This window comes from Pagrus pagrus (genome assembly GCF_965226575.1).
Source record: "Pagrus pagrus genome assembly, chromosome: 2".
Classification (NCBI taxonomy): Eukaryota; Metazoa; Chordata; class Actinopteri; order Spariformes; family Sparidae; genus Pagrus; species Pagrus pagrus.
In genome coordinates this window covers 2,240,318-2,266,246 of record NC_140186.1, presented here as the reverse complement: position 1 = coordinate 2,266,246, position 25,929 = coordinate 2,240,318, and the positions used below count along the sequence as shown (strand labels likewise).

The 25,929-nt window shown below is 44.0% G+C and overlaps 3 protein-coding genes across 6 annotated transcripts; all 3 read left to right on the top strand.

Moving 5' to 3' along the window:
- Positions 1 to 4,262: 4,262 nt before the first annotated feature.
- Positions 4,263 to 11,614, top strand: commd1 (copper metabolism (Murr1) domain containing 1). The gene is made up of 3 exons (XM_084339719.1): positions 4,263 to 4,468; positions 5,877 to 6,167; positions 9,898 to 11,614. The coding sequence occupies exons 1-3, from the start codon at positions 4,295 to 4,297 to the stop codon at positions 10,003 to 10,005; spliced, it is 573 nt and encodes a 190-aa protein (XP_084195845.1). The 5' UTR covers positions 4,263 to 4,294; the 3' UTR covers positions 10,006 to 11,614.
- A 174-nt stretch (positions 11,615 to 11,788) lies between these two features.
- Positions 11,789 to 20,073, top strand: b3gnt2a (UDP-GlcNAc:betaGal beta-1,3-N-acetylglucosaminyltransferase 2a). Of its 3 annotated transcripts, XM_084339690.1 has the most exons (3): positions 11,789 to 13,139; positions 15,222 to 15,343; positions 17,104 to 20,073. In XM_084339690.1, exon 3 carries the CDS (start codon positions 17,122 to 17,124, stop codon positions 18,316 to 18,318), a length of 1,197 nt encoding a protein of 398 aa, XP_084195816.1. In that variant the 5' UTR covers positions 11,789 to 13,139; positions 15,222 to 15,343; positions 17,104 to 17,121; the 3' UTR covers positions 18,319 to 20,073. The 3 variants fall into 3 exon arrangements, with proteins under 3 accessions (XP_084195816.1, XP_084195817.1, XP_084195815.1); XM_084339691.1 differs by lacking the exon at positions 15,222 to 15,343; XM_084339689.1 differs by lacking the exons at positions 11,789 to 13,139; positions 15,222 to 15,343 and adding an exon at positions 16,912 to 17,009.
- A 1,232-nt stretch (positions 20,074 to 21,305) lies between these two features.
- LOC311266208 (uncharacterized protein) lies at positions 21,306 to 25,564 on the top strand. 2 transcript variants are annotated; one of them, XM_084368460.1, is made up of 10 exons: positions 21,306 to 21,489; positions 21,563 to 21,593; positions 22,258 to 22,844; positions 23,016 to 23,463; positions 23,655 to 23,696; positions 23,791 to 23,891; positions 24,002 to 24,060; positions 24,133 to 24,299; positions 24,478 to 24,633; positions 25,064 to 25,564. In XM_084368460.1, the coding sequence occupies exons 1-10, from the start codon at positions 21,400 to 21,402 to the stop codon at positions 25,453 to 25,455; spliced, it is 2,073 nt and encodes a 690-aa protein (XP_084224586.1). In that variant the 5' UTR covers positions 21,306 to 21,399; the 3' UTR covers positions 25,456 to 25,564. The 2 variants fall into 2 exon arrangements, with proteins under 2 accessions (XP_084224586.1, XP_084224585.1); XM_084368459.1 differs by having other exon boundaries at positions 22,246 to 22,844.
- Positions 25,565 to 25,929: the final 365 nt, after the last annotated feature.

The window sequence follows — 25,929 nt, the reverse complement described above, 5'->3', positions numbered from 1 at the left end:
TCGTCGGGTCAGTCACTGTCACTGTGTGTGGCGAGGACCTCATCCTGTTGAACCCCACGACTCACAAAAAACACCAGTTCCTCCCATCAAAAGCTCGGAAACCCTCCGGTGGAAGAGCTTCATCTCTGTTGAAGACAAACAACAATAAATAAGATCATATTTTCTCGCAAATCCAGAAATACAGTAGAATTTCACACAAACACACACACGCACACACAAACACATGTAAACAAGTCAACATTTTCTATTTCACCACTGCCTCAAACTGTAATTATAGCCTCTTTAAGTGAGTCCAGTTTAGCACAGCTGCACGCTAAACTGGACCTGACTGCTTTCAAAATAACAAAGAGGGCAAAGTTTGGGGAATTTAAAAAAAAATAATCGAGCTGTAAAAATCTCAGCGTCAGTTAAATGGGACCGTGGCTGGTTTAAGTTGAACCTCAGACTCACTAACCTCTTCAGGAGTTTATGTGATTTAGATAGGACATAGCAATCAGGTTCAGACAAACAGACACAGATCAAGTGCATGTTTCTGAATCCTGCAAATGGACAAAGACCAAAAAAAACAATAATAAATGCAGGAATAACAGTTTACAATTTACTTTAACCTCATCAATTCTACAACAATAAGTTGAGGAAGTATTCAGATACTTTCGATAAGTAAAAGTGACAATACCGCACAATGAAAAATACTCCAATACAAGTAAAACCCTGCATTCAAAAGTAAAAGTACTATCGGCAAAAAACCTCAAGTCCAGTACTTAGTAAAGGTATTCAGTCACACTCCATCATTAAAAATGATAAACCGCTGTTACACATGGATCTAACAATTACATTTTTAATATAACCTGGATGCCACCACGATGCAGGTGTGGAGGGTGCTCACTTTTCTTCATGTCTCCCAGGTGTCAACAACCTTTACTATCAAAAGAGCCCCCGTCCCTCACCCCTTGGAGAGACAGCGAGATCCTCCCAGAGGCATTGGCAGGTTGACTCGCTGCCAATAAGGGCGGGGCAACATTTCCTGGGAAAACCCACTGGTCCGTGTTGTTGTTATGACAGTCACTCTGCTTTCAGGTGATTGTTTAGCAGTATGTTCTACTTTTTAGTGCTGTTTCTACTGTATTTACTTAACCACTTCCGCCATGGAGGCATGATGAATATTAAATAAAAATACATGGAAAAATCAGCTACTTGTTTACACATTTTAATGACAAAGCTTTGCACAATTTCTCTTTGTTTTGCACTTCTTAATATTATCTAAATATATATTGATACATGTTCAATATAAAATACTAAATATAGGAATAAGAATAGGACAATATGTACAGTATTTTACATTCACATTTACGCTGTGGAACAGATATTAACATATATTTAGATAATATTAAGAATTGCAAAACAATCAACTCAAAATAGGTGTGGGATCATGTAACCACATTGGCTGCATGAGATACACCTCTTCTTTTTACGTTTTACGTCTCTAAATATTTTTTATTAATTTTTATGTGCAAATATTAACATTTTAGCTCAATAGCTTCCAGGTCATGTGATCAATTAACAAAAAAATCAGTGTGGGATCATGTAACTACACTGGCTGCATGAGATACGCCTCTTGTTTTTACATTTTACATCTGTTCATATTTTTATTATTTTTTATATGTAAATATTAGCATTTTAGCTCAATAGCTTCCAGGTCATGTGATCAATGGGCTCAAAATCAGTGTGGGATCATGTAACTACACTGGCTGCATGAGATACACCTCTTGTTTTTACATTTTACATCTGTTCATATTTTTTATTAATTTTTAGGCTATATGTAAATATTAGCATTTTAGCTCAATAGCTTCAAACACAGTATCTCTGCTTTAAATATCCCACATTTTTGTTTTGAAAACAGGAAGTCGGTACACGCTGTAGCCGTCTTCTCCGTGTGTTTACTGTAAAGTCTGTAATACGGGTGCACTTGAACTGTGTGAGTGGCTGCGAATGTCGAACATCCAACCTAAAACCAACTTCACTGCAGTATAGAACTGTTATGGGTGTGTAGGCTTCACATTTTTACTGTCGGGGAATGTGAGAATCACTGAAGGCCTAACACAGTGATGATGATAAAAAAGATATAAAAAATAAAAATATTATTCATTTACATGTAAAATGTCGAAGCCACAGGGAGCCAAACGAGCCGCAGGTAACCTACCCCTAAGCTAGCAGTTAAGCTAGCAGTTAAGCTAGCAGTAAACATCACAATAACACAGTGTTTCTCACAGACAAATAAAACCAAACTAAAATCCCCGCAGCTAGTTTGACAACACTTACCGCTGTCTTCACAGTCGTTCCAGGTCCCCAAAAACATGTATCCAGCTCTAAAACAAACGGTCCGCTGCACCTTGAAGAGTCGTTAAACTTCTCAAAAGCTGCCGGCCGCGACCCGTTTCAAACAAAGATGGCCGCCGGAAGTAACTGCTGCTCAGTTTGTAAAATATAAAACCGATATTTAAAATATGAAAACGCAATTTGTTATGAGATATACTAACAACAAAAGGTTGGTTGAGATTTAGGGAAAAGTGTTCAACTTTTTCTTAATTAAAAAAGTAAGTAAGTGGTGAATGAGTTAAATTCCTCTGAAAATATCAGATGTAAGGACAGGAAGTTGTTTCCTTTGTCTGGCTTGAATTTGTCTTCATGGAAAATCTGACTAAAATACAATACTAATACAATAATATAAGTTGATATAAGTTCTGGTTAGAAAATCCCTGCGTCAGTCATTAGCCTACATACAACCAAGGATGTAAACAAAAGACGCTTTTGTTTGTGATTGTTGAACATGTTGCTGGTTTTTTGCTTGATTCACAGAATCACCTTTCAGAAATGCTTGAAAAAGATGTCACTCTGAAAAAGTTTGATATTTTACTGATCTTTAACTTCTCCCCAGATGAAATGTACATAATACATTTAATAAGTATTTCAGCAAAACATTACATTCACAAAATGAAGTGGCTTGAAAGATTTCCCTCATGTCATATTTTTTTGTTTAATTGAATGTAAAAATGTGAACATTTGTGTACTCTTTATACAGCATGTACTGTATATTTGAAATCCTTAAATGAAAAACCCCCAAAAACAACATACAACCAAGAACATTAGCATTGAGTTTTTCAATCTGTTTTTTAAAAGCTTGTACGTCTAATTTAACCAAAATGAATGTTTGATGCTTCCATATCTATTAATAACACTAACATTTGATTGGTGACCTTATTCACCTGTTAAAGAAAATGGCAGTTTGAGTTCACACAAAACTGGCAGTTAGTCTGAGATGTCCCTGTTGTGTAGGCAGTGTTGGGGGTAAAGCTTTACAAAGTAACACATGATGTAATGTGTTTCTTCTAGCAGTAACAGAGAAATATAACGCCTTATGATAAATAATTCGTATTACAACTATGTGTCATGTAACATCCGTGTTACTGACCAAAGTGAAGCGTTTATTGTTGTTTTTTTAAGAACCCATCCACACCAACATCTGGTGTGTGTCTCATACAGCCGAGCCTTTAAGTTGTTTGTTGAGTCTCTGTGTGACTGAAATGAGCCTGGTGATGAAGCCTGATCCTCCGAGCACACTTTGATTTACATTGTTGAATCACACCATGTGTTCCTTGTTCTGTGGACTAAAATAGAAAGGCAGAGAAGAAGAGATGTTTGTCTTGTTGTGTCATTATAGGCTACTTTATAGAAGGTATATGTCTGTTGTGCTTCATACGACTGAGCCTAAAATTAAAAATATTTATTTGTTTTATTTGAGTTTGTCCGCCTGCTCACCCCTGAGTCCAAGAACATTCCTTTATTTAAACTGATCTAGTTTATTTAATTGTTTTATATAGGTTACTGGAAGTAACTGAAAAGTAGTGTAATTAGTAATATATTACTCTATGCAGACAGTCATTCTGTAACGTGATATCTTACTTTAAAATGAAGGTAATAAATATGATGTAATAAATTGCATTTTGACAGTAACTTGCCCAAAACTGTCCATTATGCAAATCAACTGCCAGTCTTCTACCCGGAAGTGACGCAAACGCTTCAAATAAAAACAGCCTCACCCGCTTTGAACCCAGAATTTACAAATACTCATCTAGTAACTCATCTTTGGTGGTAATAGAGTAGTTTTAGTGGGAAAACAAGATGAAACGTATCAAATAAACCGTCCAGACGCGGTAAAAACTACAACTCCCAGAATGCCGCCCGCCCCGAACTTCACGTGACGTGCTCTCATGTGACCGTGCTGAGGAGAACAAACATGGCGGACGCAGAAGCGACGAAGTCTCTGAGCGGGCTGCTGAACGGCATCGCTCAGAAGGTGTATTACAACAACAGCGACATCACGGAGGAGCTGCTGAACACCGAGCTGTTCCCGGAGCTGCCCCGCGACGAGTTCACGGCTCTGCACGAGAGGATGAGAGGCCTCCTGAAGGTAGCACAACACCTGGACGTTAGCCTCCTGTGTGTGTGTGTGTGTGTGTGTGTGTGTGTGTGTGTGTGAGAGAGAGAGAGCGAAGCACCTGAGAAACAACACTTCATTTGTATGTTTGTGTTTGTAGTTCATGAGGTGGAGCTGAAGCAGCAGCAGGTAGAAGAAGCTGCCTCACCTGTTGTCAGCAGGGGGCAGCACCAACACACATACCTGTCATCAATCAATCAAACTTTATTGATAAAGCACCTTTCAAACAAATCAAAGTGATATTCAGAGTGCTTTACTAGCAGGGATGCAAATGTTAAGTTAATCCTTTAATCGGTAGTCGTCTGTCTTGACAATTGATTATCGATTAATCATTAATAACATGAAATATGTTGAACATTTTTCCTTTAGGAAACAGTTTTAACCACTGACATCATCTGTGTTTGATGTAAAGTCAGTCATTAGGTGATAAAACGGATAAAGTAAATATAAACATGCTCGTGTAATAAACTAGATAACAAATGAATGACTTGATTTTAATTACGGAGCTTCTGTCTGTCGCTTTTCAGCAACAAAATCCAGTCAATGCTGGAGCGACTGAATGACTCAAATGTGTCTTTTGTGTTTTTTAAAGGACAGATTACTCGTATTTTAATTAAATACATTTTCTCTCAACAGTATTTCGTGTTTTATTTGAAAAACAAGTATCTGCAAGGATCTTCTCCAGATCACTGAATGACAGAAATTACTTCATTTTTGCAATATTATGTAGCTGATAAACACACGACTGGACAAGCTTTTATAAGTGTATGTCTAGTTTTACATCTGAGTCAAAGAAAACACCTATTATCATTATTATTATTATTATTATTATTATTATTATTATCGTTGTTGTTATTATTATTTATGAAGTGCTTTTGGGGAGGTTTAAAGTTCACAAATTTCATTGACAGAATATCTGATACAAGTAAATTATACAGAATATGAGTAAAGAAGGTCACCACAGAAGGACACCACAGAGGTGTCCTCCAGGTCTCCTCTGTGGTGTCCTCCAGGTCTCCTCTGTGGTGACCTCCAGGTCTCCTCTGTGGTGTCCTCCAGGTTTCCTCTGTGGTGTCCTCCAGGTCTCCTCTGTGGTGACCTCCAGGTCTCCTCTGTGGTGTCCTCCAGGTCTCCTCTGTGGTGTCCTCCAGGTCTCCTCTGTGGTGTCCTCCAGGTCTCCTCTGTGGTGACCTCCAGGTCTCCTCTGTGGTGACCTGGAGGACACAAGATAATGAGCAAAAATGATCAGAGTGTATAAAGATTGAGATTCTCACAGTGGTTTCTCATGTTGTTGCTGGTGTTACTGTAAAGCCGGTTTACTGTCCAGTTCTGTGGTGCCCCTCAGCTGATCCTCCTCATCCTCTTGTCCTCCACCTCTCAGTCCATCGCCACAGCAGACATGGACCACGCCCAGCTGGAGGCCTTCCTCACAGCCCAGACCAGGAGGCAGGGCGGCGGTGGGGTGACCGCCGAACAGGCCGCCGCCCTCTCTCGCTTCTGGAAGAGCCAGCGAGCCCGGGTGAGGGAGAGCTTGCTGGCTCAGTGTCGCTGGGAGCCCGGCCTCAGGGGCCTCTCCTGGAGGGTGGACCTCCAGACTGGAGCCAGCCGGGGCGATGCGGCCCACAGCGGCCCGGTCGCCCTGATGGAGCTGGAGCTGGGCAGAGCCGGACAGGTGAGACCGATCCGGTGTTTCCTCTGACGTGCATCCACATGTTAATGTGCAGAGCTGACCAGGACGACCACAGTGTTGAATAACCAAATAACTTCTGGATGTGAATGAACTACATTAATACTACACACAACTACATTAATACTGCACACAACTACATGAATACTACACACAACTACACAGAATAACAATTTGGTTGCAAGGAAGAGAAAACTAGTGGAGATATGAATTTCTGTAAATGACAGATTCTTCATTCTGGTCAAATATAACAGACTTCCTTTTATTAATTAAATTACTATAACCGTTCAGTTGCAGCTATTTAAATGAGTAAATGGTGCCAAGTTTCCTTAGTGTCTCTTGATCAGGACAAATTTCAACCCAGTGCAGTGAAAAATAAGCGTTTGTATTTGTTAAAGTGTTTGGAGTACAGCTACAGGGTTGTGCAGAGTCCCGTGAGTTTAATAAAAGTATCAACATGATTTTTAAAAAGAAAACCCATGACATGTACTGGGAGGCCCCAGGTGACTGTGTATATTACAATTAAAGGGTATAAGAGGGCCCCCTAGTGGCAAAAATGACATCCTGTATGTTTAACGTGCCACTTTAGGTCCAGATATTGAGTTTTAAATTGGGTTAACATCCATCCAGCTGAGACGCACTGCACAATCTGTGGGGTGAAACGAGGGCAACGTTCACTACGGCACGAGGCCCGTCTCTGGATGTGACCGGATTACTGGTGTGTTTTAATAAGCCCCGGTCCCATGAGACGGCTAAATTTACTCAGTCTGGGTCCGGAGCTAAAAACAGTTTCAGAGCCGCTCCCTGAGGAAAACAGAGCTGAGGCGACGCTGCTGTTGATGTGTGGTGACCTTAACTTCAAAATAACATCCATCAAAGCTGAAGTGAGGAGGTCAGCAGAGCCTCCATGTGTATGTTAGAGATCACTTGGGTTTGGGTTGTCTTCCTGTTGATGCTGCACCAGACTCAAGGCTCAGACTGTACGACTTAACATATAACATCATTACTGTCGTGTCCAGTTCAGGTCCAGTTTCCACAACACATTGTGGAGATGTGGAGATGTGGGAGGTGCAGAGAGGCAACAGTCCACACAGTGTTTCCTGCAGTAGAAGTTCAGATACTCGTGTACAAACAGACTCTGGTAAAAGTAGAAGTACTGATTCAACCTCTTTACTCCAGTAAAAGTAATCGAGTACAGGCTCTGACATGTACTCAGAGTATCAGAGTAAAAAGTCTCCCTCTGAAGGACATTTGTGGTCAAAGCTAACTGAAGCTCACGTCATATTAATATAATTCAAAGACTATTAAAGTTAAAGGTAGAGTCGGTAGGATTTGTCCCAGCTGTTCCTGAACGCACCACAAAGATAGTTGATAGTTGAGTCTCATTCCCAGGACGTCAAATAGCCACATGTTGGGTTGGTAAAGCGTCCCGAGCAGCAACAAAGAGAGAAAATAGGAAACTCTCTGCAGATACGAGACACTAACACGCCTTTTCTCCCCATTCAGCCTCCCTCTCTGTCTGTTCACGTCTTTTACGTCTTTGTTTCGTCTCGCTGCGTCTGCCGTGCGTGATGTGCTCTGATAGGTCGACATCAGTCTGGTGATGTTGTGAAAGTGGCATGTGATGACGCCAAATAAAAATAATCCATAATTCATGTCAAATGCATCAAACTAAAGTCACAAGCCTGTTTTGAAAATGTGAGGAGGAGAAAGTTCAGATATCGTGTTCAGTAACTAAGTATTTGTACTCCCTTACTTCCCTGCAAGCCTCTCCTCTGTCATGTCTTCCAACATGTAATCCTCAGGCCTTGCAGTTTAATTTGTGGGTCTCTGTTGATCATTTGTTGTGGCATCAATCCTTTTATTGTAGAAAAATACCCAAATCCATACTGATGACTTCCCCCGGTCCAGTCCGACCTGAAGCCGTAAACAACTTAAGAGCAGGATCATGTAGATGGATTTATTATCTGACTACTCTGTGGATGATTGATAAGTCTGAGAGTTGTTTACCTCTAATCCCGTCCGTCTGTGTTCATGTTCATGTTTATGGTGAAGCTGAATGTCTGGAGGAGGAAACAGGGAAATTACATCTCACTGTTTGGTTTGTTAAAATGCTTCGGATGCTACGCGCCCAGATGTCCCAAACAGATTATCATCGTTGTCCAGTCCAGGTCAGAGTTCAGCTTTCCGTCTTAATCAGCGACGGCCAGAATCGGCACGCCTGCAGTTTGTGACGCCGGCTCTCTGTCAGACGTCTGTGTGAGATGACTTCAGGCCTCCTGCGGCGCCACGACACTTCATACTGTAGTTTACAGCAAAACGTTCACGTTAATCTTTCTCCATTTAGACTCAGTGTGAGCATTTCAACATGAACTTTCTCAGTTTATATTGTTTCACATTTTAATCTCTATTTCTTACAAATAACACTTTTTTTATCACAATGTTTTTCTACAAATAGTTTAATACCAATAATATTAGTGCAGCTCAGGGATGTTGATGATTAATGATTAATTGATTAATCGCTAACCAACTATCAAAGATTATTTACAATTAATTGATTACAAATACTTGCTTATCAAATGAATCAATATAAAATACTGGTATGAGAAAATGTATTTGATTAGAACACAAGTCACTTTTAATATAAAAGCCTGTTCAAACTGATTGTATTAATTTAGCTGTTTAGAAGCATCAGTACAGGTTTCGTTGAGCTAGTTGTTGACGGGAGCTCCACAATTTAAAGGGAGTTGTTTGTGTTATTTATCAGGGGCTGATATTCAGCATCTTTCTGCTCGTCAGTATCAGTGTTTTTTGTTTTTTGTGCCCGAGTGCCGATAAAACGACCTCCGACACGGAAAAGTGCGATGAAACAGTCAACAGAAACACAGACGACATCACAGCTTTACCTCTTCATCACTTTTTACTTCACATAGTGTTTCTCTGTGAAATGTGCAGTAAATACAATGTGTAGTTGTTATTTTCTCTTTCACTCAGTTGATCTGTGCTCAGTAGAAGTCTTTGCGTTTGTTAGGAGCCGACTCGTCTTGTCTTTATCTTTTTTTTAACCACCCCGAACTGTTAAATCGGGAAAGTCGGGAAATTCAAGCAGAAAATGGAAATACTCAAGTACCAGTTCAGTACTTGAGTAAATTGTACTTAGTTACATTCTCCTCTCTAGTTATTCTCAACTTTGACACTCAGATTTTTATTTTTCCTTTAAAGGAATATCAGTTCTAATTATCGGTTATCTCTCCTTGATTACTAATAATCTGTACAACCCTGATAAAACCATATCGATCAACCTCTATTATTAATTTATCATTCAAGTAACTTGGTGTTTATCTGTTCTTACTCTATTACTGTTTCTGCAAATGGAGTCTGGTGGTTTTGACAAGGACGTTTATTCTTTAATAAAGTTGTTTATCTCTGTAGGGCTTCTCTCCATAAAGTTGTCGGACACTTGGAATAAAAAACAAACACTGACATTGAACGTTACTCCTGCCTCTCAAAAATAGAGGATCACCTCCCCTGCTTGTTTGGACCAGCCTCCCTGGAGGAGTGACATCGCAGGCTCAGCCCATTTCACCGCCGCTCACTCCGTACTGGACCAGTTTCTTAATTGGGAAAACATTAGAAAGCAGAGTCCCGGTTGATAAAGTGTGTAATGTCTTCTTCTCCTCCTCTCTCTCTCTCTCTCTCTCTCTCTCTCTCTCAGGACTCGGAGTTTGTGTGTCTGGAGTTTGACGAAGCCAAAGTCAACCAGGTGCTGAAGAAGATGGCCGACATCCAGCAGAGCATCGACAGCATCGTTCAGCGCACGTAAAACATTTTCAGAGGAACAGAGAGGTGCGGTTCCGACCGAGAGACGACCGACCGGCTCCAGATGTCTCTCCACACACGCTGTTCTGTTGGGTCGGTGTCATCTCGTTCAGTTGCGTCACACAGTCATGGGAGGTGTTCGGTTCTGTGTTCACTACAGTGGATCCAACATGGCACCTGCATACAGACGCAGACTGGACCAACTGCAATGACTCTGAAGGATCTGTTGACTTGTTGATGGACCAAAAGTTGTTTTTTAGTGACGACGAGGAACTTTAAAGTGTTTATGAAACAGCCTCTGATTCCTCTGATGGTTATAAATGACCTGAGACCATCAGAGAGCAGACAGCTGATTCTACATAGTTGTCATCAACGCCTGTGCTCGGGTCCGATCACATATATCACATATAAAATCACATATAAATACATTACATCATCACGATCCATCCTGCGGTCTCTGTCACTGGATTCAAAACGAATGCCAGCAAAGATCCTCTTACAACAGCAGCCGCTGGTGTCGGACCGCTACAATCAACAAAAACTAAAAGTCCCTCGTCGTCACTTGAAGCTTTCATAATGAAACGTGCTGATCTGTCATAACGTTACTCTTACTTGCCAACTCTCCCAATTTTCCCTGGAGAGTCCAGTTCTTCACCGGCCCGTTGGATCACGTTTCTCCCGGTTTATTTTTTCACACTTAGTCCCTTTAACAGAGAACGTGTTCCTGTCGCTCACGCAAATAAATCTACTTTCTTGTTACAACAGTTAAACTCCTCCCGTCGGTAAACGGCTCCGGATCAGAGCAGAATCTCATGTCACCGTTTGTTCCTCAAGCCCGGCTCGGCCCACGACTGAGCAGCTCCTCCACTCTGCAGATGTCTCACATGTTGTTTTCATAGAGGGAACATATTGTACCTTTGAACTGATATGTAATAATACGTTAAAAAAAACAAGTTTAATTGTTTTTTTCATCTTGTTTTTTACTGGTCCGTCTGACGTCCAGTAATAGGCTGAAGTCTGGAAAATTTAAAAACAACACCAGCCTGGTTCTGATCACAGCTCTGCTTTAATATCCTCGGACGTCACTGTGAGCTGAGAGACTGTAAATGTTTGTGCCACTTAAGATTTAAGCAAAAAATGATGTGATTCAGTCAAAATCAAAAGTAGAAGGTCGCCTGCTTCTGTTTCTCTTCTCCGTCCTGAAACAGAGATCAGCTCCATCATCGTCCCCACATCATAAACAGGGTGTGTCTTCAGGAGACACTTCTGTCCTTCCACTTTAGAAACCAGGTTGTTTCCTCGTCAGCGGACTTTGACTGTCATGTCGGGACGTCGCATCACTTTCACTTCCACTCATCTCGAGTTATCAGATAAGTGCGTCGATGAGGCCGAGGTTCGCTTTATGGGTGGAAACACACACACACACACACACACACACACACACACACACACACACACACCTTTTTGATAAGACGACTGAGTCTCCACGTTGCACCAAACTCCATTCATGTTCCTGTTGGTTTACAGCTGCAGCACAGCCCTGCTTCTGAGACAGTTGGGACGCTTGTTTTTCTAATTGAATACTGTATAAAGATTTCTAATGTTCAAACTGATGAACTTTGTTGTTTTTTTGTAAATAAACACGATGAATGTGATTACTGCAACGAGCAAAAAGAGAAGAACCAGTGTCGCAGCTTTTTGTGGATGATGTGTTGACTGATGTGAGTTTATAGCGACTGCTAACTTCCCCCTCGTCCCCTCAGTTGCTCTTTTACATGCAGAGCGTATTTATACAGCTTCCAGTGGTCGGCACCATAAAACCACATGTTGTCTTTTCCTGCTTTTAAAGGCTCATTACACTGAAGTGATGTCATTTTATGAACCAGGCTGTTGGACTTGTTGTGATGTCCGTCTGCAGCGGTGTACAGGTTTTATGGTTTAATGTTTGAGAATCAACAGTTATTGTATCTCTGCTTATCTAAGTTATTGAATATTACTGCAGTCGTGTCTGAATATTTAAAGATTATATCAACTTTATTGGTGAGCGTGAAGATCTCACACCATTGCAACACCTAACCACATCCACATTACTGATGATTATTTATGAAACACCTGACTGTGTGAAGATTTTATTGAAGTTGAAGTATCAACAGTCATTCCTACAATATTGTTGCATTATTGAAATTGAGGTATTTGGTCAAAAATATTGTGAAAGTGCATTTAGGGTCGTTTAGTCGTCCTCTTTGTCCCCCTCAGTCAGAAATGTTGGTGTTTTATTTGATCCGAGTTGACACTGAATGACCCAAACAACAATGGCCTCCACTGTAGAGGGTGCAGTCTGTGGCATGTTGGCACGTCAGGTTCCCTCGTCTCAAAGTCTGAGTCTGTTGAATGTGTTTTCAGTTAAAAGTGTGAAATAAGGTGTGTGGTAGCACAGGCTGAACATATTTACATGTTTTGTTCTCCATCATTAAATGTCCACAGTTTAATTATAAAGCTCTTCTGTGTGTTAAAAACAGTTAGCGGTTGCTAACAAGTGTCTAAATGAGACTACAGAGGTTGTCGGGGACATTAAACGTCCTCACAGCGAACACGGGGACTCGTGATCTGCTGGATCACAAGACAATCGTACATTTTTGAACAGGTCAGCTTGAATATGAACTTCAGTTTCCACAGCAGAGAGAGTTTCATCCTCCAGCTTTTCCTTCATGCTAAAAATAGTGGTTGGTCATTAATGTTGAGGGTGGAGTGAAGATGGCGGACCTCCAGGCTGAGCAGCCCGGGGCCTCAGAGTCTCTGCAGCCGCCTCTGCGCACCAACAGTTCAAACTCCACCAACCTGAGGGAGGAGTCAGTGCGCGCGCAGCACGCAGCAGAGCCGCGCGCCTCCACAGCACCTGAGTACCTTTCTCCTCTCGGTGAGCACACGACGTGACCTTCCTGCTGGTGTCGGAGGTCTGAGGACCGACGAGGAGTTTCACACAGTCCAGATTTTAACGAGGACCAGCGTGCGTAAAAGATCTCCAACACGCGCGTCCTGAAGGAGGACGGCGCGTCAGGCCGTCCAGGTGGAGCAGCTGCAGCCTGTTGATCCGCCCGGACCGACCTGTTCACTTCACAGCGAGGAGGCGACACACAGGTCTGTCTGTCTGTCTGTCTGTCTGTCAGTCACAGTGTTTCAGTTTGTATCAGGAGTTGGACCTGGAGACAGAAGCTGCAGGTGGAGCTGGTGCACACCGGATACTGACACCTGGCTCACACCTGGTTCCTGTGTGTGGGTCCAACTTTTTATCATCTCATCTTATAAAACATGTAGGCCACATGTAGGACTCACATGCTGAGCTCCACGAGTCTCTCCTCTGTGACGCTGCTGCAGAATGATCCCAAAACATGAAGCCAGCGGCTGTAAAAGTGAGGCTGATCAACAGGCTGCGACACGTGCAGGAGAACTGATATTACTCATTACATAAGATACTGTGATATCAGGGAGGACTTAAAGGAGCAGTCTGTAGTTTTTTGGGAAAACATTTTAAGCAGAAGAGAAAAATCTTTATTTACTGATGATATAATAGATACATTTTCCTGAGTTTGTATCGTGATAACGCACCAAAACCTGACGTTCAGCAGAGGACGGCGTCATGATGTCATGTAGGCGGGAGGTTTTGAAACGGTGATATCTGTGTTCTACTGTGTCGATCTGGGTCATTTGGTTTTATAATCTCTCCATGAGGAGTCCAACAGTGTTACAAGAGGTCAATGTTAGACCAGCGGACTGCTTTTCAAACCTGGAGCCAACATTACCCACAATGCAACTCAAGCAATGAGTGACAGCCAAGCCTCAAGGAAGAGCGGCAGGCTTTGAGGCTTGGAGGCTGCGGCCTCCAATTTTGGCCATTCAGTCCAATAACATGTGGAACAACCGCACGATTACATTATTTTATCCCCATTCAAGTTAGCCGGGCGCTAAACCGGAAGTTAGCCGGCCTGGTTGGCGGAAGCCTCTAGTGCGCACGCCCTATGGGCCGCACGACATAGCCGCCGTTTTGGCTTCAGGCACCACTGAGCAGCTTTCATAGGAATGAACGGGGCTCCGTCTGCAACACGGTGTCCAGGTTTTAACGTGACGTCCCCGGTGACATCACTGGAGGAGATTACATGCAGCTTCCTCTGGAGCCACAGAAGACTTTACACTACTTCATTCACTGTGCAGTCGTCCTCCTCAAGGCCTGTGAACACACTGTAATGTGCTGGAAGCAGTTTCACTGTCTGGATTTGAAGCACATGTAGAGTAGAGACATATTTCCACAGATTGCTGCTGTTTCCATCCTGACTCTGAATCATTATGTCACTTATTTTGCGGATATTATACATTTTGTCATTTTTCTTTGTGAACTGAAGCTTTGGACTGTTTCTTCCTCAGCTTCATGACCAGCAGCAGCGCAGACGCACGAGTTTGACGTCCTCGTTTTTTAAAAACAAACGTGACCATCACAAAAACACGTCGGCAGTGATGAGCCCGGAGACGTACGACTCTGACGGGCTGGACAATTTTTTGGAGACATTGAATGTTTATTTTTTTGGTTGTTTTTCCATTTTAAATCATCTCCAGCTGCTTCAGCTGTTTAGGAGAATGCTGCAACTCTGTTTTACCGTGAAGCTCCAGAAATGTTCACCTGACTTTATATCAGGAGATACGGACTGACCTTTAATTTTAGGGTGAACTGTTCCTTTAAGTCTCCAACAATAGCTTGAGAATGTCTGAATGTTTTCACTTTTCACTTCATCTTCTGTCACCAGCGATCAGCTCGTTCACCGCCGTTAAACTGCAGAGCTCAGTTTGATCTCTGAGCAGGAAACATTTTAATCCTCGGTGTCTGTGTGAGAATCAGCTTCTTCCCACACGATCCGTCACTTTAACTGTCGCATTAGCAGTTAAAGTTTAAGAACAGCTCTGTAAATCAGAACAGGACCTGACTGGAAAGCTGTGAAGCTATAAATCACTATCTCTCGTACACGGTGTCCGGCTTTATGACGGGCAGTAAATGAGATTTGCCCTTTAATGAACTTTGACCTTTTGCTGGTGCTCTGCCTCATGTCCACATTAGTGAATCAGTAACTGTCGGGGTTCAGCGTGAAGCCCAGAAAACAACAGTACCGCGACTAACTCCTGTAGATTTATCGAGCATCTTCCTGGTTAACGTGTCACCGTTTTAAACTCCAGATGGCTCCAGAAACAACTTCCTGGTTCTTCGTGAAGACGTCCCTCTCCACCCTGCAGGAGGCCGGGTGACGTCCCGGTCTCCACCTGACCCGACTGACCAATCATCTGCACACCAGCTAAAGGTGAGATCAGTTCAGTCAAAGTCATGACAGACAACAGGCCAACAAAACACTCTAACCTGATATATTACATGTGCAGATTAAGCAGGGTGGTTGATTGCACCGGGACCAAATCCACAGCCTGAGGGAGGAGTTTCAAACTCAAAGCAGAGGGTGTGGTCTGTGCAGTGTAATATAGACTGCAGGACGCCTCTCACCTTACCAGCCACCTTCACAATATGGCTCAGGTGTTTCTCTCCCCTGATGTTCAGGTTACCAGACCTGCACACACAAGCAGGAAACAGTTTTCTGAGGTGATCCAGAGCGAAAATCTGCAGAATTCAGCGGAATGTTTCTTTACTTGTAAAGTGATAAGACGACGATCATTTCAGTGAACAAAGGTTGTTTGTTTCTGAGCAAAAATAAGCAAACAAGCTAAAAGTGTCTCGTGCAGGTGGAAATGACTGTTTTGGACGTAGCTCCTCAGCCGTAGATCCAAACATTAATTTGACATATTGTCATCAGGGGTGTCGTGCTGAACTTCTATAACCTGATGAAGTCCAAGTACCCAAACGTTGTTGTCATTAAACTTGATTGCACGTGAAGTGCACAGTGTGTCTTCTCCTTACGCACCTGTCGATCTTCAGGTGTTAAAGTACTGTTCCTCAGTGCGGTGGAGAGGAGGTCGTGTGGCTCGGGCGCCGCTTGGCGACGCCTCGTCCTGCTCAGTCGTCTCGTGGATCCACACACTTCACATATATTATAACTTTACATATATTATAATTTGTATCAGACGTTCTGTCAGTGCAGTTTGTAAACTGTGATCTTGTTGTTCTGTTCTGTACATCTACTGCACGTCTGTCCCTCCTGGGAGAGGGATCCTCCTCTGTGGCTCCTCCTGAAGTTTCTTCCATCTTTTTTTCTATCTTAGGCTGTTAATTGTGACATGTCACCAGTCACATAGTGCCGGGGACATCATGTGAGAGGATGCTGCGTCAGAGCAAAAGACATTTTACTGGCAATCTGAAAGAAAATGCTGAATCAGCCCTGAGTCTGACCAATTATCAGTCGACCTCTAGCTTATAAGACACATTTTCAAATGAGTGATCTGTTACTGTTAGGGATGTTTGGGATAAATAAAGCATTACAGGTGAAGAGAGTGAACATTAATACCACCATGAAACGTCCGCGGTTGATCAGTCTGATTTTAAATAAACACTTGAATGTCTGAAAGACGACACGTGATGGATTAAACATCTCCAAACTGTTTCCTCCTCACTTAAACTGGAGAACTTGATTTATTTTGCGCTGCTGTATCGTCAGCCTCATGCTGACGGTTGTTAATGTGTGCGTCGTCTCCTGTGTGTGCAGCCGGCACACAATGACGAACACTAACCGGTGTCATGTGCACGGCTGAATTGGAAACGTGTGATTCCCGTCTGTCATTGTCGGAGGAGGAGGAGGAGGAGGAGGAGGAGGGAGTGAGGGAGAAATGTTCCTGGGCCCGTTCTCGCAGGATTAGGGATAAAAAATGTGGCCTTGTTTGCAGCCGGTCTGAGCTCTGAAACCAAACAGAGGGAAATCCAGCTTCCCACCGAACTGCTCTACCAGAATCTTCCAGTTTTAAGTCTTCAGGGTCGACCTCGCTGTCTCCATGTTTCCAAATGTCCCTTTATATCCTGGCTTTGCTGTAAGTCTGCCCGCTGAGGCCACAGTGCTGCAGATCTCAGCCTGTTTCTTGTTGGTTTTCAGTGATTTTCTGCTTCTGTTCTTCCCGTGTGTAGATCCAGAGGGGAGGCAACATGCCCGTGGTCCGCAGAAGAGTGAGTGTGCTCTGCGTGGTGATGGCGCTCAACGTCTTCGTCTGCGTCATCATGACCGTGTCGTGGAGCTTCAGGCGAGGCAAAAGTGGCCAGCAGAAGATTAAGATCCCCTCCAAGAGGTTTTGGCAGCAGCAGGTAATGAGCAAATCCTTCTGGAACAAGGAGCAGCAGCGCCTGGACTTCATCTACAACCCCCTCATTAACTCTGAGCTCTCTGTCATTGAGCTGCCGGATTGGCTGAACGACACCGGGCCGCTCGACCCCTGCGAACCGGACCTCAGAGTCTCCATGCAGATCTTCAACTTCAGCGGCCTGCCGCAGCACTTCCAGGATTTTCTCCTGCACATGCGCTGCAGGACGTACCCCATGCTGATAGATCAGCCGCATGTTTGTGACGACGAACCCTTCCTGCTGCTGGTCGTCAAGTCGCTCATCCCACATTTCGACCGGCGGCAGGCCATTCGTGAAACGTGGGGACAGGCGGGCGTCTTCGCCAACAGGACCGTGGCGACCGTGTTCCTGATAGGCAACAGCTCGCCGGACGACCACCTCCCAGACCTGCTGGCGATGCTGGGCCACGAGGCGGAGCTTCATAAAGACGTCCTCCAGTGGGACTACAGGGACACCTTCTTCAACCTCACCCTGAAGGAGGTCCTCTTCCTGGAGTGGTTCAGCCAGAGCTGTCCGCGCGCCCGGTTCATCCTCAAAGGTGACGACGATGTCTTCGTCAACACCTTACGAATTATTGACCTCCTGACAGGCCTGTCGGAGAAGACGGCCAAGGATTTGTTTATAGGTGACGTCATCAGTAACGCCGGTCCACACCGAGACCAGAAACTCAAATACTTTGTCCCAGAGAGTGTGTTTGTCGGGCAGTACCCGCCGTACGCGGGAGGTGGAGGATATCTGTATTCTGGAGAGTTGGCGCTTCGCCTTTACAACATTTCTCAGCAGGTCGTCCTGTATCCCATCGACGACGTCTACACGGGGATGTGTCTGAAAAAGCTGGGCCTGGTACCAGAGAAGCACAGCGGCTTCAAGACTTTTGACATTGAGGAGAAGCAGCGGTACAACCTGTGCGTCTACAGGAGCTTGATGCTGGTTCACAGCCGGACGCCTCAGGAGATGTTGACCATCTGGCCGTGGATTACCAATCCTGATCCGGACTGTCAGTGATCGCCTGCGTCCAGCTCCATGTTTGTTTGCACTGTTGTCTTTTTCAACACCTGTTTGATTATGTTAAATCCTCAAGTACAAGCAAAACCTCCGTGTTAGTTCTCTAAAGTCATCCACATTATTTATTGACAGTGTTTCCAAGCTGACTTTGTCTTTTCTTTTCCATAAGCTGGATGTAAAACAACACGGTCACTGGCAGCAGCTCAGCCAGCGGCCTCAGGCTCTGAGTGATCTCACTCTACTTCCTCCTCTAACGTCAGGTTTACACGTGACGGGCTCTGCGGTCCAGTTAGACATCAATAATATGATACAGACTAAAGCTAGCAGACACACAGTTTACACATAACGACTTATTACGACTTTTGAACTGTTAGTAAAGGTGCAATGTGTAGGACAGAAGACAACTGAAGGAAAATAATCAACAGTTTAGAGATATCTACAGACGCTAGCGTGCTAACCAGCTAGCCTCGGCCCATCCTCGTCCAGAACATTCCTTTACATACATTACATACATTACATATCGCACCTTTAATACGGTCAGACGGTCGGCCCAGTGAGGTTGGGCACCAAAACTACGAAGTAAGGCTACACAGAACTACATAAATACTACACAGAACTACATTAACTCTACACAGAACTACGTTAACGCTGCACAGAACTACATTTCAACAGAGTGAAAACGGGTGTAGATGTGTATTAATTTTTGAAAATGACAGATTCTTTGTTTGGTTTAAACATGATTTATTGTTATTAAAGTGGCTACGAGGAACTTTAAAGTGTTTGTGAAACAGTCTGGTGATTCCTCTGATGATCATAAATGACCTGTAACAGTGAACGAGACCCTCAGCGAACAGACTGATATTTTTATATGGTTATTATTAATGCCTGTGTCGGGTCCGATCCATATATCGCATATACAATCACACATAAATACATTACCTCATCGGGATCCATGCTGCAGGTCTCTCTGTCGCGTGCAAAGAACTTTTTAAAGCAGGCGCTGGTGTCGTACCGCTTCTGTCCAAAGGGGGCGCTAGAATCAACAAAAACTGAAAGTTCCTCGTTGTCGCTTTAATTAAATGTTTCTATTTAAATGACCACGTGTTGTAAATGATCTCTAGGGTTTTTGGATGTTATGAAAAATGAGAAAACACAAACAATCACAAATTTAGGTTAAAAAAGTATTTGTTGTACAGCTGTGGAAGTTTGTGGTCTCATGAATTTACTAGAAGTTTAAAGATGAATTTCATCAAGAAAATGAAAGACGTGACCGGGGAAAGGTTTTGAATTCTGGGTGAGTTGGTGTGAAATGACCCAACAAGTATTTTTCTGCAGTAAAATAACTACTGCGGTTACAGAGTCTGAACACACAAACCTGCGGAGGACTTCTGATCTGTACTGAGCCGTTAATGATCTGCTCCGGACCCACTGATCCCACACAGATCAACAGTTTCTGTGTGAAACGTCTGACAAACATTTCCACAGATTTTCTTAATTAAAAAGTGTCCGTCCAGTAATTATGAAACGCTCCGTGTTCAGTGTCGGTGTCTAACACCTCACCTGTGATGCTGCTGCTGTTACGCGGCAGATTTCAGGCTGTAAACTGAGTTTAACTCGCATGAATGTTTCAGAGTCGACTCGTGGAAACAAAGAAATGAGTTATTTTTCTGTTCTGCTGTTTGTCAGCATTGTTTTTGTGTTATTTTCTTTCCATTGGTAAAAAATTAGAAGCAAATAAAAATATCTGGTGTCTCACCTTGTGTTGCACTGAGTGGAATGTCATTAAATGTACTAATGTGTCTACTAGCAAAAGTAAATTATACATATATTTACATGTCTGTACGCACTCAGTGAGGGAATGCAACAAAGTAAATGTATTCGAGTACTGTACAAATTTGATTTGACTTTGAGTATTTCCATTTTCTTCTACTTAACACGTTTACTCCACTACATTTATTCTATAACTTTAGTTACTTTGCAGATTAAATGTGCTTTGGCTCTGACGCAGCACGTAATCTAAAAAGTAACAAGTAACTAAAGATATCAAATGAAAGTACCTCCGAATTGCACCTAAGCACAGTACTTGAGCAAATATACTTAAAATAATACATCATAATAAAGTTTAATATATTTCATAATATTAATGTGAATCTCCAAAGTAACTTGTAACTAAAGATATCAAATAAATGTAATGGAGTTAACTCTTCAAAATGGAAAATACTCAAGTACAAGTACCTTAAGTACATCCTTGAATAAATGTACTTAGTTACATTCCAACACTGCTTATGCATCATTATTAATTTGCTGGTTATATTTTGTATAATTAATATGAATCTGAAAGTAACTAAAGTCATCAAAGAAATAAGGTGGAGTAAAAAGTACAATATTTGGCTTTAAAATGTCGGAATAAAGCAATAAAAAAAATGGAAATAGTCAAGTAAAGTACAAGTACCTCAAAATTACAGTACTTGAGTCAATAGCATATAATAAAGTTGATTGTATTTCATAATATTAATGTGAATCTCTAAAGTAATTAGTAACTAAAGGTATCAAATAAAAGTAGTGGAGTAAAAAGTACAATATTTGGCTTTAAGATGCAGTAAAGTGTCAGTATAAAACTATACAAAAAATAGAAATACTCAAGTAAAGTACATGTACCTCAGAATTGTACTTGAGTAAATGTACTTAGTTACATTCCATCACTGGTCTAAGCAGTCAAAACTTTAGAAAGTCCTCCACTGATGGAGCTCTGTGCTGATGTCGTGCTGCCTACATTACCCAGAATGCACCTCTCCCTGTGACGCTGTGTGGCAGACTGTTGTGTGTCAGTGCAGCTGCATCTCACCCACATCTCACCCACATCTCACCCCCGCTGCTCCACAGCCGCAGGTGTTCACCAGCAGAGTGCAGCCTGGACATGAAACACGGCGGCGCCCCCTGCTGGTTCAACGTGATGACGACGTCCAGCAACAGAGAGTCAATCAGCTCACTGATGAGTTTCACCTGCTCACACTGCAGAAGGAAAAACAGCAGTTCAGCTGAAGCTGTGTCGCTTATCAGACAAAGAGTTTGGTGGTAAAAATGCCACGAAGGAACAACTTTAGCTTTAAAACCGTTCTGCTCTTATTTCTGCTCATTTTTGGTTCATGTTGGAGACGCAGTGACTCACAGGTGAGCTGCCACAAACCACAAACCACAAACTATCAACTAGACTGCTGCATAAATGTGTGTGATGTGTTTGTAGGTGAACAGAGATGAAGCCAACAAGCCTCCAGGTGAGACTCCAGTGTTTTTTTATCTTTGGAGTTTAAATGTGAATGTGTGACTTTAGTCTTTGATTCAAAATGTGGAAAATAGTCCCCCAACAAATGCACTGTTTCCCCTGTTTGTGTGATTTAAGAACTACAGTGAGCAGCTGAAAACATGAAGCTATATGTTTGTGAGTCATTAAATAAACAGTGAGGACACTGTGAGGTGAGAGCCAGAGACGGACAGGGAAGTGTCGTTTGTCTCTTTTCATGGGGTTCGTTTACACCAGACTCCTTTTAAAAATTGCATCATTCTAAAATCAAACTAAAAAAAAACAATAAGGAGGATTTCTGGAGCTTCACAGCAAAACAGAGTTGCAGTGTTGTGCAACTTTGGTCTGGGGACCAAAAAATAATAATAAAATACTCAATTGGCATTAAAACTTTGCCGAATTATCTGTTAGCACTTCCTGTTAGCAGTGAACCTGTGGATGTACAGCTAACGATCACTGGGTTACTTTGATACTGAAGAAAACTTAAAAACATGATGTTTCTAAGGCAAGTTCTGCACATGTGAGGAGCAATTGAATATTAAATAAAGCAATTGAGGAAAATGATACTTGAACAAAGTACATAAATGATAAACAGGTTGGTGAAGCACAGCTGCGTCTCTCCTCAGGTGGAGGTGGAGGTGGAGGTGGTGGTGGAGGTGATGACGGGCCTTTCTTCGCCCTGCGGAGCTGCCACCAGCTGCTGCACCACGACGCCGGCGAGTTCTTCTCCCCGGACTACCTCTGCTCCAGCCCGCCTCTGTGGTGCAACTGGACCGTCCAGGTGGATCCTGGAAAGAGGGTCCACCTCCACCTGGAGGACCTGACCCCCAATGAGGCCTGCCACCTCAAACAGGACCAGCTCCACGTGGACGAGCCCGCCGGACATTTCGTGGGTCACAAGGTCCTGCAGAAGTGCTGGCGGGAGGCCAAGTTCACCTCCTCCTCCAACACTCTGTATGTGGTGCTGCTGATCGGCGGCCGGCCCAGCCCGCCCTACAGGGGCTTCTACGCACGCTACCAGGCGTTTGGACCACCGGTGGTTTACAACCCACAGGACGGATTCTCAAAGTCAGAACCATCTCTGGCCTTCAGTGAATATGGACCAGAACTGACCGGTGACCAGGTGGAGTCGGACTTGCAGCAGCAGCATTCTGATCTCATGTACGATTATTATGACCAACACCCGGTCCTGACGGCTGAGCCCGAGGAGGACACACACACCGAGGTGAAGCAAACCCTCATCTCTGGTACCAGAACCCTTCACAGTACACCTGACTGCTAATGGCTGCATGTTGATGTGAAAGGCTTAGCTTAGCGACAGCATGAATCCTACTAACACCGTTTCCATCCACAGCCTCCTGCACGTTTTATGTTTTATTCTCCCGTCTTCTCTCAGGTGGATGAAAACCTCCATCCAGCCTCAGAGAACTACAGCCGGGTCCTCCTGCCCACAGCCGCTCCCACGGTGCCAACATCCACTCAGGAGACCCCTCGGTCAGGAAGAGGTGCCACTCAGACCCCTTCGGGCCCGTCTGACCCAGCCGTCCATCCTGCATCTCCACAGCAGCAACATGACGGTCAGAACCAGGAGCTCAGAGCCTCCTCCACCCGCAGCCCAACAGCAGTACAGAGGGCTGAGGAGGAGGCTGCTGCTCCGGAGGATGAGAGCAGCACACAGACCCTGATGGAGGAGGCTGGTGGGAACAGGACGGAGGTCAGCGAGGACTCGGACCAGCTTCCTCCCCCGTCTAAAGGGCCAGAACCAGAACCAGAACCAGAGCAGGCTGAGCAGACTCATCCCCATCCCAACATGGTGGAGCCGCTGTCGGACCACAGAGGGAACTGTGAGCGCTCCGGTGTTTGTCTACATGTTCACTCAGACACATAAAAACTCTTCAAACTTCTCTAAAATCAGAATATTTGAAAATAAAGTTGTAAATTTACAAGATTAAAAAAAACGTTGAATATTCTGTAAGATTATTAAATCATAAATTCTGTCATCATCTGTTTAACTTTGTGTTTTTGTCTCTTGTAGTCGACATCAGGAATCACTCCGACAGTCCACATCTCCCTGGTGGTGAGTATCAGACCGATGACGCACGTCTTCGCTGGAGAGTCGTTATGATTAACGGTCGTCGTGCTTCTGTCTCGTGGTTTTTGGCCTCCATCAGATCACCTGTTCGAAGTGGCCGTTGAGGTGAATTTCCATCAGGATCTGGAGGAGTCCTGGGACGACCTGTCCAAGGCCCTGCTGCTGTCAGTGAAGGCTCTGGTATGCTCATGAGAACAAAGACGTTCAAGGTGCCGCATGTGGAGATGTTGGTCGGATTATTAGAAAAGAAACGGACACCTGAAGGTTCAGTGACGTTTATGTTTCTGTAGATCAGCGAGGAGCTGGAGGGTCTGCACACACTGTCCTTGTCTTCAAAGAGAATAAAAAGGTTAGTACGTTTGGTTCGACCCAAACTTTTCTTACGTGTTGTTGACTTCCTGAATGTCTTCTGGTTGTGCAGGCTCCACTTAGGAGTGCTGTACATCCTCTGGCTCCACATCGGACAGGGTCCTCGAAGTCCACAGCTCCTGAGGGCCGTCCACGCCGACCTGCAGGGCCTCCTCGCCAAGAGAGTCGGCGTCGGAGGAAACCCCAGGAAAGGTGTCATCATCTCGATGTCGACTGCAGGTACGGCAGGGCTCGACCCGTTACTGTGGAGCGTGTTAGTGTTTTCACTCACACCAAAACTATCTAGATTAATAAAAAGCACGACAGGTTAAGAGGAGGAAAAATATGTAGTTTGGGTTTTGGGGTGAACTGTCCCTTTTTAACAAATGAAGTCATAAGGAATCATCTCTCTTTTTAGATGTAAACGAGTGTGGGACCCAGCTGGTGCTGTGTGACATTAACGCAGACTGCGTGGACCACTACGGGTCGTACTCGTGCCGCTGCAGGCCGGGCTTCAGGGACGAGTCTCGCCTGGGATCAGGAGGAACTGTGTGTGTGGATGTGACGGCTGCAGGTACGCTGACTGTCGGCCATGCTGCTCTGTTTAAAGGATCTCCTCCCTCCTGATGATATAAAGTCAGGCTCAGTCATCATCTCCTCCTGATGATATAAAGTCAGGTGAAGTCTCGTCGTCCACAAAACATTTCTGGAGCTTCACAGTCGAACAGAGTTGCAGCATTCTGCTAAACACCTGAAGTCGCTCCTCACATGTGCAGAACTTGCCTTAGAAACTTCATGTTTTTAAGTTTTCTTGAGTATCACAGTGACCCAGTGACAGTTGGCTGTACATCCACAGGTTCACTGCTAACAGGAACTACTAAAAGATAATTCGGCAAAGTTTTCATGCCTTTTTTTTTTTTTTGGTTGGAGGAGACGATGACCTGAAGTTTAAGCTAAGGATCCTGTATTTGAACAGCTGCTGACTTCCTGTTGTGCTCCTGCAGGCTGCAGCTCCGGTCTGTCTGCAGAGACTCGAGGCGTCTACGTGCTTTTCTTCCTGCTCAGCTCGCTCATCCTGATGCTGCTGGCGGCGGCGGGCCTGCTGTACCACCGTCACCACCGGGGGGCGTTCCTGGTTCGCTGCCACAGCCACAGCAGCGTCTCTCCTCCTGACCCCAACAACCAACACCGCCGCCGCCATCATCACCATGACGACGGCTACTCCAGCCCCCCTGACTCTGACCTGCCCCCTCCACCTCCACCTGTCCGGGGCTTCAGGGAGGCGTGGCCTCAGGTGAAGGAGCGCTGCCCGGTCGTGGACCTGCCGCTGCTGCGCTTCAGCCCGCTGCTGCCGCCCGACGTCCACGTGCAGCCACAGGAGGGCGTGAAGATGTGACGCTCCACAGTATCTAAACTCAGCTCGTCAAAGACTCTTCATTTATTTCTCTTTGTGTTATCTGATGCTGTGCTCCACGCTCTGAATTAAAGTCACAACAGAAGCTGAATTTCCTCGCTGGTCTTATTTTGCTGCGCTGGCTAAAATCGGGCATTGCAATATGATTTCCACAATCTGCTGATGAAACACAGACACCTTGTGACGTAAACACGCTCTGTTTTATTTTTCAGCCAAATTAAAATAAATAAATATTGAATACTGCAGCTTTAACCCAGCACACCAGTTCAGGGTCATCACCAGTCAACCCGACCTCACAACACGTGTCAAGTTTTCAATTATCTCATGAAATCATTTAAGGTTCGACTGTATCCGCTGAGACAACCTCGACCCGTCAGACCATCTGGATCCATAATGCCACATTTAAATTTGAGTGTCTCTGGCTCAAGGACACTCCAGCAGGGACACATGGCCTGT

What these genes read in the sequence shown, in the direction of transcription:
- commd1 (XM_084339719.1), top strand. Translation starts at nt 4,295, where the DNA reads ATGGCGGACGCAGAAGCGACGAAGTCTCTGAGCGGGCTGCTGAACGGC. An exon ending in GGATGAGAGGCCTCCTGAAG is followed by an intron (nt 4,469 to 5,876) that starts GTAGCACAACAC and finishes TCCACCTCTCAG; the next exon opens with TCCATCGCCACAGCAGACAT. An exon ending in AGCTGGGCAGAGCCGGACAG is followed by an intron (nt 6,168 to 9,897) that starts GTGAGACCGATC and finishes TCTCTCTCTCAG; the next exon opens with GACTCGGAGTTTGTGTGTCT.
- b3gnt2a (XM_084339689.1), top strand. Translation starts at nt 16,974, where the DNA reads ATGTTTCCAAATGTCCCTTTATATCCTGGCTTTGCT. An exon ending in CTTTATATCCTGGCTTTGCT is followed by an intron (nt 17,010 to 17,103) that starts GTAAGTCTGCCC and finishes TCCCGTGTGTAG; the next exon opens with ATCCAGAGGGGAGGCAACAT.
- LOC311266208 (XM_084368459.1), top strand. Translation starts at nt 21,400, where the DNA reads ATGCCACGAAGGAACAACTTTAGCTTTAAAACCGTTCTGCTCTTATTT. An exon ending in GGAGACGCAGTGACTCACAG is followed by an intron (nt 21,490 to 21,562) that starts GTGAGCTGCCAC and finishes ATGTGTTTGTAG; the next exon opens with GTGAACAGAGATGAAGCCAA. An exon ending in AGGAGGACACACACACCGAG is followed by an intron (nt 22,845 to 23,015) that starts GTGAAGCAAACC and finishes GTCTTCTCTCAG; the next exon opens with GTGGATGAAAACCTCCATCC.